Source organism: Aegilops tauschii, chromosome 3 (assembly GCF_002575655.3).
Source record: "Aegilops tauschii subsp. strangulata cultivar AL8/78 chromosome 3, Aet v6.0, whole genome shotgun sequence".
NCBI lineage: Eukaryota > Viridiplantae > Streptophyta > Magnoliopsida > Poales > Poaceae > Aegilops > Aegilops tauschii.
In genome coordinates this window covers 60,211,252-60,222,254 of record NC_053037.3, presented here as the reverse complement: position 1 = coordinate 60,222,254, position 11,003 = coordinate 60,211,252, and the positions used below count along the sequence as shown (strand labels likewise).

General features: G+C 44.2%; 1 protein-coding gene across 1 annotated transcript; it reads left to right on the top strand.

The window, feature by feature from the left end:
- Positions 1-748: 748 nt before the first annotated feature.
- Positions 749-4,919, top strand: LOC109761166 (uncharacterized). The gene is made up of 7 exons (XM_040402192.3): positions 749-1,045; positions 2,321-2,439; positions 2,522-3,166; positions 3,468-3,952; positions 4,042-4,143; positions 4,223-4,369; positions 4,490-4,919. Exons 2-7 carry the CDS (start codon positions 2,388-2,390, stop codon positions 4,613-4,615), a joined length of 1,557 nt encoding a protein of 518 aa, XP_040258126.2. The 5' UTR covers positions 749-1,045; positions 2,321-2,387; the 3' UTR covers positions 4,616-4,919.
- The last annotated feature ends 6,084 nt before the right edge of the window (positions 4,920-11,003 follow it).

The window sequence follows — 11,003 nt, the reverse complement described above, 5'->3', positions numbered from 1 at the left end:
TTAACAATCCGAAACGAAATCCAAACACCAGTTTTTGAAAGATCTCCGTGCTAGCAAGGGCCAACCGGGATTGCAATCACCTACTATTTTCTTCTTTTTTTCCGATTACGTGCTATTAATTTATTGCTCATGTATACGGTGCTGGATTAATCGAGATATACGCCGCATACATACGGGATATTAAATAATCGTAATTAAGGGCCATATATACGAGCTTTATATATACGCCAAAGAATTGTTTAGCATATGGGCACGAAGGTGACAAGAGGAGAAAGGGAAAGAAATGAGGCACAGCTATACTATAGGTAGGCCGATCTTACCCGGCTCCGCCCTGTCATGGCCAAAAATGCAGTTGGTGTTTGTGTCGCACCCACACCAAAAGCAGAGCCTTTCAAGCAAAGGCGAAAGGCGTCCGTCCACAGGAGAAAAGGCAAGCAGCAAATAACGCCGTGAGTCAAACCCCTCCTTACACGCGGGCCCCACCCCTCACGCCTCCTCCTACCCCGCACCGTACCGTATCTTCCCGTGTATCCGTATACGACCCCAATACCAACCAGTACGAGCCGCGTCTCGCCGTCTATACGGCGACACGTGGCCTCGTCCGCGTGGCCCCCCTTGCCTGCCCGGACCCCTCGTGGCCCAGCCGGTGCGGTGCGGCCCCTCGCTGGCGGGCGGGCCCGGGGGTTCGAATTTTGAAAACGAAGGCAGGGGAGACGCTTATTTTTGGCAGTAAAGTGGCGAGGAGGGGAGGGGAGGCGGGGCCCGCTGCCCTGCCCTTCCCACGCGAGGGACGCTACTCCTTCTCCGCCTCTCCAACGCCAACGCCAACGCACTCACCCTCTCCCTCGCTCCCGTTATAAATACCCCTCCGCCCCGTCGCCCCCAGCCCCCACCGTCTCCCTCCCCACCCACGCGGACAAATTTGTTTCTTCCCTGCGTACAACCCAACCCAGCAGAAGCAGCCGCGCCGCCTACCTCTCCCTCGCCGTCCCCCGCCGCCGATCTGGCCGGATCGCGCCCCGGATCGGCCGCCGCGCGCGCGCAGGTACCGGCCCCCCGCCCGATTCCCCGTCCGTTTCGGCCGATTCCGCCGCGTCCCCTCTGGTTTTCCGTTACGCTTCCCCTCCCATCCCCTCCCCGGCGGCGGCGGCGCGGTGGGTGGGCGGGCTGATCCGCCGTGTTAGCGAGCGGCGGGTTACGTGGTTGCGCCGTTTAGCTAACCGCCGCTTGCCCGGACAGGATTAGCCTGCCTGGCTGGTGATAGAGCAGAGCCCGTCACGTGCGTGCGTGCTTGATTGCTCCCCTGTCTGAAAAAGGAAACGTGTAGATTTATCCTGATTTCTTTGATTGATTGATCCCCACCAGTTGCCGTTTCTCTCCAATTATAGTACGAGTAGTATCTTGCTTGTATGTTAGGCGCCGTGTAGCAAGGGGAGCGACCATTTTGGTTGCTTTGGGTACCGCATCCAACGAATTTCAAATTTTACTCGCGCACCTGTTGGCGGATAGGCACGCCGTAGTTTTTATTTATCACCTGCTGTATCTGTGGCCAGGTTCAAAACTCTGGAATCGCTGTTTGTTGTAGAATCCCTGGCACCGATAAGCATTCTTGGTCGTGGATTGATCTGTCCATACGCTCTCGTTGGCGTGGCACGGGATGCTTGTTTGTATTGTTTAGTCAGGTGTGGCTTAGATAAGATTAATTTGATGATAGAGCAGACTCGGTCCTGCGCATGCTAGGTTGCTCCCTCTCTGACAGAGGAAACATATGAGTTGCACTCTGATGGGTTTGCTTAATGACCCTTGCTGCCCTGCTCTCAGCAACCAGATTGGTCCCTTTGGTTAACTGATCAAACAAAACTTACGAATAACATGTTTTATCCGTGCATCTATTGACTGATAATCTTGCCCTGTTTCTATCAGCTGCTATATCTAGGGGAACCTAAATTCTAGAACAAGAATTTATTGTTAGAAGCCAATATACTCCATTTAGAAGGGCAATGTCCCCCCCCCCCCCCCCCCCCCCCCTTTGTCCTAATTCTTCACATTTGCTAAATATCTGACCTTCAAGTGCTAATTACCTAATGATATAGCACAAAGTGCATTTCTTTTGCTAAAGTAATGGGTGGATTTACTAATCAATCTACCTTCCTAGCTTTATAGGAGTGTATGAAGTCAGTTTCATGTTTGGATACCTGAGTTGCGGCGGTAGCTCAGTCCATAATCTGTGTTCAACTTAATGCTGGCACATTGTTTTCAATGAGACTAGCATTGCTGTCTGATTCTAGACTATTGATGTTCATTCAATTTGTGGTTCCAGGTTAAGGGCAACCAGACAGGGCTGTTTCTTGGCTAGACATCATCTGAACCATCTCCAAGTGCCAAAGATGGATCATACTCAACCCAGGGATGGGCATGGCAATGAACCTGTGCCTTTAGGTTGCTATACTTCACCTGTGCTCTGTTCTGCTGTTTATCTTAGTTATATGATAATTTAGTAACACTCTTGTTTCAATCTCAGGTCAGATGCTTTTTGAGCATTCGGGTAGTGATGCGCCCCTTAGACTTGGTCCTCCAGGCTTTGGGAGTATGGCAAGTAGATCGAATGACGTTCCATCTTCAAGTCATGCTACACAGTTTCCAGGTCATAGAGTTTTGAACGTAGGGACCTCACATGTTTCCTTTGTTCCCTATCGCACTGCAATATCCAGCGGCCATGTACCATATGATGCTCAGCCGAAACCTGCCCTAAGTTCCCATGTGGACAACAGAATGGTTGCAATGAAGCGAAAGAGCCTCCTTCCTTCAGTGGAGGGAATGGACGCTGTTGACTATTATGTCGGCAGCTCCTCCAACAGTCACTTCTCTGATTTTGTGCAGCCAAATCCTAGTGCACTTACCGAGCCCTTGCATCCGCAAATGCCTTTAAACATTGGTCCAAGCAACTGGATTGACCAACGCCTAGTTAATCAAGAAGGATCTCAGAGGAATGTCAGAGCGCGCCATGATAGTGCTAATATTTCATTGGAACCTAGGCCAGCTTCAACTTACACACCAAGTAACAATCATCAGCTGCCGTTCCATTCAACCACAAGTGCTTTTGCAAGTACGTCAGCAGGAAGGAACCAAGCACCTTTTCCTGTGCCAACAAGAACATTACCTTCAGGTTAGTAACTAATTCTTTGCTTAATGTGCTTGATGCGTCTTTATTGTATTGCTAATGCATCTCATGTGGTCTTCTGTTCACATCTTTAATTATGGTATGAGGTTGCTTTTGTGACTTTATTTTAGTAGTTACCTGCTGCCGCCTTTCAGTCCTGTGATACAATTTTACCAGAAAAATTTGTGGATTATTAGTGGACCTAATCATCTTGTATATGATATAGCGTATGAGGTTGTTGTTTTTATAGTATTTACAAATTTCTCGTCTTTCAAACTCACAGTCTATGTATTTCGACTGTGTTTAGGTGGCACTGGGATCACTGATAGGATCTACCATCATCCTATGCATAGCAGCAGCTCAAGTGTTGCTGCTGCCCCAACTGTCCATGGTTCTTCAGACAGTGCGATGTTTGCCAATGCTGGCTTTCCTGCTCCTAGAGCTGTTCATGGCTCAAGTGCTGCTGCTGCCCCAACTGTCCATGGATCTTCAGACAGTGCGGTATTTGCTAATGGTGGCTTTACTGCTCCTAGAGCTGTTCATGGTGGCGCCGTTCCTAGCTACGGCCATCCATCCTACACAGTTTCCTCTGGCTCAAGAGCAATTTCGCATGATGCAGTCATTCCGAGCTATCCAGCTGCTACCTCTACATCCATGAGGATCATCAATCTGCCATCTCCTATCAGTAACGCTGCATCTTCTAGGCATGCAAGGGTATCCATGGTGCATGCCAACAGTGGAAGGAATAGATTTGTAGATAGGAGCTCATTCCATTTGATTGCTGAGACACAGGTAGAGGTCTTGCTTTCTGTTTTCAGGTGTTTTAGCTGGTATCCATGGAAGTTTGAATATTTTTATTGATCTAGCTGCTGTTTGTGTAGCGGGTTATGATGGAGCAGTTGGCTTTCTATCAACAATCAAGACAAGCAGCTGCTGACCCCCACAGGGACTTGAGACTGAACATTGATGAGATGAGTTACGAGGTATAGAGATGGTCTTTGCTTCTTCTACTCAGGAAACTGCAGGATCTTTTCTTTAACCTTTTCCATCTTGTATGTACAGGAACTGTTGGCCTTGGAGGAATCCATAGGTACTGTGAACACCGGCCTTGCCGACGAAAAGATTTCAGGTTGTGTGAAAGAAGTGGTCTGTTGCAGTTCGGATGAGGCACAAGACGACGAAGATGATGGGCGCTGTCTAGTCTGCCTGGTACGAATTTCTTATGCTCCTAGTTTCCAGTTCCATGTTGAACAATTCATTACAGCCATTCCTTGAATCGTTTGCTCTTCCAGTTCTGATGTATGATTTTTGAACTATGAACTATGGCAGGAGGAGTACAAAGACAATGAACTCCTGGGAATTCTGAAGTGCAGGCACGACTTCCACACTGACTGCATCAAGAAGTGGTTGCAGGTGAAGAACGCATGCCCGGTGTGCAAATCCGCCGCGGCTTAGGGTAGGAGAGGAAGCAGAATAACCGATGTTCCTCTCCATTGATTCTAGATTGAGATTGAGTTATGCCGGTCGCCCGTCCATTCTTTGGTGCCTGAGAGCCATGGAAATAAGTGCGCTAGGACGACTTGTTTCGTGGGTTTGCTGTAGTTGTGTTATCATGTCTTGCTGTAAAAACTTTCATTCAACAAGCAATTGGTAGAGATATTCTCCAGCCATTTATTTATCACATGTTGAGCCGTTGTGAGGTGTGATGGCGAATCATCCCCTTGTACATTGGTGCCTGTTAACTTATATGGTTTTGATACTCAGCTGTCAGGTTGTTGGCATGAGACCGATAATGCGGTTTGACGTTGGTGGGTATGCGCATGTCGTCGCTGGCTGGTTGCCCACAGGGCTGTGACAGTTTGACTACTTGCTCTGGTAATTCCCTTGTGTGAAACTAGTAAAACAAAAGGTTAGTACTCCCTGTGTAAACTAATATAAGATCTTTTAGATCATTAATAAAAAAATCTTATTAGTTTAAAGACTAATATAAGATCTTTTAGATATTAGTCCTCTGGAAGCTAATATAAGATCTTTTAGCTCACTAAAAAGATCTTATAGTAGTGATATAAAAGATCTTATATATTCATTAGTTTTTTAACTATATTTATTACTACTCTCTCCGTTCCATATTAATTGTCGCTCGAACGGATGTATCTAACACTGAAATACGTGTAGATACATCCATTTCAGCGACAACTAATATGGAACGGAGGGAGTAGTTTACAGAGGGAGTACTTGCCACCCCAAGATCTATGCTTCACAAAATTGCACCCAGTTCATAAACTTCGATTACCAAGTCATTTTCTCAATTTTATTGATTGTCTTTTTCTTTTTCTATTTACGTGTGGGTATCTGGTTATGTACCGGCTTCGACCGAGCCACCTGCGCCGTGGCCAGCTAGCCCGCTCACCAGCGACTTGTTCGAGAAGAACCCAAGGTCTAACAACTTCGGACGCCACAACACAGAGCTGTGTGAGACCAGGTTCTGTCGGCGGCTGGAGGCGCCGTCGCTGTTGGATCGCGTAGGCAGCCATGGCTGTCAGCAGACTGCTGTGGCATTGTATCAGCCGTGCGCTCGAGAAGAAGCAAGTGTTCTCGTTATTGTCTTCTTTCTTAGCGTGGGACTAGTGGATTAGATCGAAATGGGAATTTGTCTATCAATCGAGGAATTCGAATTTGAGAGGAGCGATCCACTGGTTTTGGCAACAGGTTCATAACCGGTTTAAGGAACCTTGATCCGGTTTTTCTTCCTTTTTGTTTTCTTTACTTTTTTTTTCTCTTGGTTTTTGTTTTTCCTTTTTTTTCTGTTTCTTTTCAAATCAAATTTCAAAAGTGTTCCTGTTTTAAAATTTGTTCGCATATTCATAAAATGTTGGCCTTTTCAAAAAATATTTGGGGAATTGCAAATCATATTTGTGTTTTCCAAAATTTTGTTTTGAAATTTCAAAAAGTTCCTGTTTTAAAAATTTGTTCACATATTCAAAAGATGTTCTTGTTTTTTTTTAATCTTCATATTTTCAAGAATTTTTCCCGTTTTAAAATTTGTTTAGAATTCAACAATTTTTGGGAATTTTTGGAAACTATTTCCTTTAAAAAATGTGCAGAATTTAATAAAAATGTTTGTGTTTTTCTAAAAATGTTCACAATTTTTCAAAATTGTTCATGACTTTATCTAAATAATCATATTTTCCAAAAATGCTCGAAATAAAAAAATGACCAAAAACAGTCTGTTACAACTCATTGGCTACAACTCGTTTTTTTTCCTACAATGGACCACCTAAAAAAACTAAAAGACTGATGCTACAATAGTCGGCTCGGTACAGTTCCACTAGACGCTCGCTCCATTGTGTCAGCCCAGTCGAGGGAAGCCGCTATGCATCGCGCGTCTATATGATGTAGAACGCGTCACATTGGAGGTCCTCGTTTACATGTTCCTAAGATCAGTTACAAGCAAATGACTTCCGCCATGTCAAGCTTGCCATGTTTCAAAAGATGACAACCTTCCATGTTTAACGGGCGGGTGACCCATTGGTCTCCAGTGTAGGGAATAGAATGAGGACGTATCCTTCTCTTGGGCCTAACGACACATGGGATGTGTGTAGAGGCTTGGTCGCTGACTTTGTCGCTCTGACTTGGCCTCCTCCCTTGAAGAACAACTTGTCCCCAAACTATGGCTCATGGAAACCTTTGCTTGAGCTCATCCAAGTCTTCCCATGTTGCAAAATATCCCGGTTAATCCGACATCTGAATCCGTCCTGGTTGCACCGTCGTGTTGCCTTCATGCCAAAATCGACGTTGTAACACTTTGCATGGTACAAAATAATTGAGCATCTTCAGGTGGTAAGAAGGGCTCTACCTGAGAGCAAACACCCAAAGCTTTCTTCAACATAGAAACATATATGACTGGATCGACATGAGATTTAGGAGGAAGCTAGAGACGATAAGCTATGTAACCAACCCTCTCAAGAACTTTGGGACCATAAAACTTTGAACAACAACTTGGGATGTCCTCGTGATGCAACTGCAGACTGACTATAGGGTTGCAACTTAGAAAAAGAGTCGCCAACCTGGAGCACTTGGTCTGAACGCTTCTTGTTAACATGTTTTTTCACACAAGCACGTTCCTGCAACAATCTCAGCATAAGGCCACACTCTTTAACGACACATCCAATTCAGGAATAGGGCAAGTGTCAGCAGATATAACACCAAAGTGACGAGAAGAATAGTCGTAGAGCACCTCGAATGGAGATTTGTTGTCCAAAGTAGAGTGCATGCTGAAATTGTACCAAAATTTAGCAAGTGACAACCATTGTGCCCATTCGATAGGACAAGCATGGGTAAAACATCGAAAATAGCCATCCAACCATTGGATTTTTCTTTCGATAGTGCCATATGTGTGAGGGTGATGAGAGGAACTCCTGCGAAAATTAGTGCTAGTAAGTACTATCGTTTCTTGCCAAAACCGGCTAGTAAAGATGAGATCCCGATCAGTAACGATCGACTTCGGCATGCCATGCGATGGGAAACGTAGTAGAAAACAAAAAAAAAATCACCCTATGAGCAACCGGGAACACTATGAAGATGTGGTTTTGATCGGATTGTTACCAACTCCGAGTTGCAGTGGAAGAAGAGTCGGTGTAGATCGTACTTGAAGTCCCTCGAACCATAGATGAATGATCCCCCAAACCGTCCATGAACAATCCCTCGAACGGAAGACCGAAAACACGACCTCTACACAGTTTACAAGCGTATGGCCTTCACGATCCAACAATGCTTCATCGTCCAGAGCTAATAATCGCTGGAGAATTAGAGGGAGGAGATTAGAACCATACTGGGCTTCTAATTATGAGGACTAGAGAGGATTAGATCTAGCGCTAGAATAGGAGGTGTTATCTCATGTGCATCGTGGGATTTTCAATGAAACGAATATTGCTTTATTGGCACCTTATTGTGTTAAGGAGGTATGGAAGGCTGCTTTTGAAACTGGGGATCCCGAGGCACCTGGCCTGGATGACCTTCATGCTCGGTGATGATCTAGTTTATGGGGTCCTTAATATAGTGAATTCTAACACTATGCCACTTGCATGGAATGACACAAGGTCTTTAATGATCCCAAAAGTATAGACTTCCGAGAAGGTAACCCAATTCAGAACTATCAATTTATGTAATGTCGTGTATAAGTCATATTAAAGAAGCTACTCGATTAAAGGTGATTCTCCTAATGTTAAAAGCCACACTCAAATTGCATTTGTTTAGGGCATTTAACTGCAGATAATGTACCGGTCGCCTATGAGAATAAAAAGGAGGGTAAGGACGGTTGGTGCACAGTGAAACTGGATACACAAAAATCCTATAATCACGTTGAATGGCTTTTCGAGGGAGCAGTTTTGTTGTGATGATTTCATGAAAGTTGTATTAAGCTGGTTATGATGTGTAGGTATAGGGTATTGACGATGTGCTACACCTAGGGTGGCCCGTCAGGAGGTATTTCGTACGATGGGCCGACCCCTAGGGCTAACAAGCCACACCATCCCTATAGGGCTCCCGTTGAATGAGGAAGCACTAAGCTTAGGTTAGGGTGTCTTGGAGCACAAGTTGTAAACACCTCCATCGACCTAACCAGATGGAATCAAACTGTATTCTCCATTGAAACAATTTCATAGGCTCATGTGTACGATGATTCAAAACAAATGGACCCTAATATCTGGTTGACGTTCCTAAGGGGTGGGAGGCCCGGCGAACTATACACCCCCTTGGGAGGGGGAGAACCATTGAACCAAAACATTCTTTAAGACATCCTCCCCAGCGCGACCCCTCTCACACCACCACCAGGCTACAACCTAAAAGCGGCAACTAGCACCAGGCCCAAATGCAACACCAGGCCACAACCCATTCTCCAAAACAAGTGCAAAAACAGTGCTAAAAAATGAAAATGCCATCATGTTCAAAAAATGACGTGATATACCAAGCCCGATGGATACTACGGGTGGTGATTGCCAAGCTAGGCCAAAAGTCTAAGCTTTGGGGAATATGTATTTTCCACCGACATTACATTCATGTTCACACATTCATTCCAGTTGTCGGTGTTCATCCTTTTTCATTGTATATCCATGCTTAGATTTATTTTGCTTTCTTCTTGTGTGTTTGATTTTTTTTGAAAAATCCAAAAATATTTCTCGCTTCTTTTCGTTTTTCTTTCTTGTTTAATTAGTTCGTAGTAGTAAAAGACCCCCCCCCCCCAAAAAAAATTCTCGTTTCTTCTTTTGTTTGTTGGGAGTTCTCTCATGTAAATAGTTTTTCTTGCTTTAGATTTTTTCCTTTAGTTCGCTTTCTTCAGAAAAACTAAAAGCTCCAAAATATTTTAGTGTGTTTCTCTGAATTTCTTTTCTTTTCGTTGAGTAACCATAAGGACAAGACCACAATGAAATTGTTGAGTGGCTCTCATATGCATTATTGTCAATCTAACAAAGAGCCAATATTACCTTGTCTTCTCCTTTGAATAAAATGTTTGCAGATTCCAGCTTAGTCCACGGCACACTTGCACTATTATTATTTTCATATCATTCGGTCGTGCAAGTGAAAGGCAATAATGATGGTGATTTGATGAAGTGACTGTGGCAATGAAAAGTTGGTATGAACTCTTCTTGTTTTTTGTTTTGTAAATATGTTTAACTCGGTATCCATGATTCAACGTATTATGAGTAAACATATTTGTGATGACAATTAGAGATTACAGTTGCTCATGTCATGCTTACGTAGCTAGGAGTGGATAATGATTTATCTTGAATGTCAACATGCATTAAAATGGTTATGATGTAGTATGTTAGTATGGTATCCTCCTCTGAATGTTTCAAGTGTCTTGACTTGGCACATGTTCATACATGTAGTTGATTCAAAACCAACGCAGCCTTCATGATATTTATGTTCAGGGTGTTTGTATCCAACTCATTCTAGTATTCAATGTTAATTATTCACAATGCATGATTATGACCATTATCGATCTCTAGTTGGTCGCCTCCCAATCTATTTGCTAGCTTTCATCTGTACTAAGCGGGAATGCTGCTTGTGCATCCAAATCCTTAAAACCAAAGTTATTCCATATGAGTCCAGCATATCTACCTATATGCGGTATTACTCTGTGATACGTCTCCAACTTATCTATAATTTATGAAGTATTCATGCCATATTTACAACAATTTTATATGGTTTTGATATGATTTGAATGGAACTAACCCGGACTGACGCTGTTTTTACCAGAACTACCGTGGTGTTGTTTTTTGTATAGAAATAAAAGTTCTCAGAATTGGATGAAACATTTTAACGTTTTTTTGGAAAAAAGAGAAATAATGGAGCAATGAACCACCAGAGGGGGGCCCCTGTTGCCCACAAGACATCACGGCGCGCCAGCCCCCCTGGCGCCCTGCTGGGTGGTGGGCGCCCTGAGGCCCATCTTCGCGTGATTCCAACGCTGAAAAATCATGTATATTCAGAAACCCCCGAAAGTTAACCTAGATCAGAAGTTCCGCCATCGCAAGCCTCTGTAGCCACAAAAAACCAATCTAGACCCTGTTCCGATACCCTGCTGGAGGGGGAAATCATCACCGGTGGCCATCTTCATCATCTTGGCAGCCACCATGATGAGGAGGGAGTAGTCCACCCTCGGGGGTGAGGGTTTGTAGCAGTAGCTATGTGTTTAAAACCTCTCTCTCGTGTTCTTGATTTGGCACGATCTTGATATATCTCGAGATTTGTTAATATAGTTGGATCATATGGTGTTTCTCCTTCTCTATCTTGTTGTGATGAATTGAGTTTTCCCTTTGAGATTTAGTTATTATCAGATTGA

Bases quoted from the DNA above. Each gene is read 5' to 3' on its own strand.
- LOC109761166 (XM_040402192.3), top strand. From the start codon at position 2,388: ATGGATCATACTCAACCCAGGGATGGGCATGGCAATGAACCTGTGCCT. The intron at 2,440-2,521 runs GTTGCTATACTT...TTTCAATCTCAG, and splicing joins CAATGAACCTGTGCCTTTAG to GTCAGATGCTTTTTGAGCAT. The intron at 3,167-3,467 runs GTTAGTAACTAA...GACTGTGTTTAG, and splicing joins AACAAGAACATTACCTTCAG to GTGGCACTGGGATCACTGAT.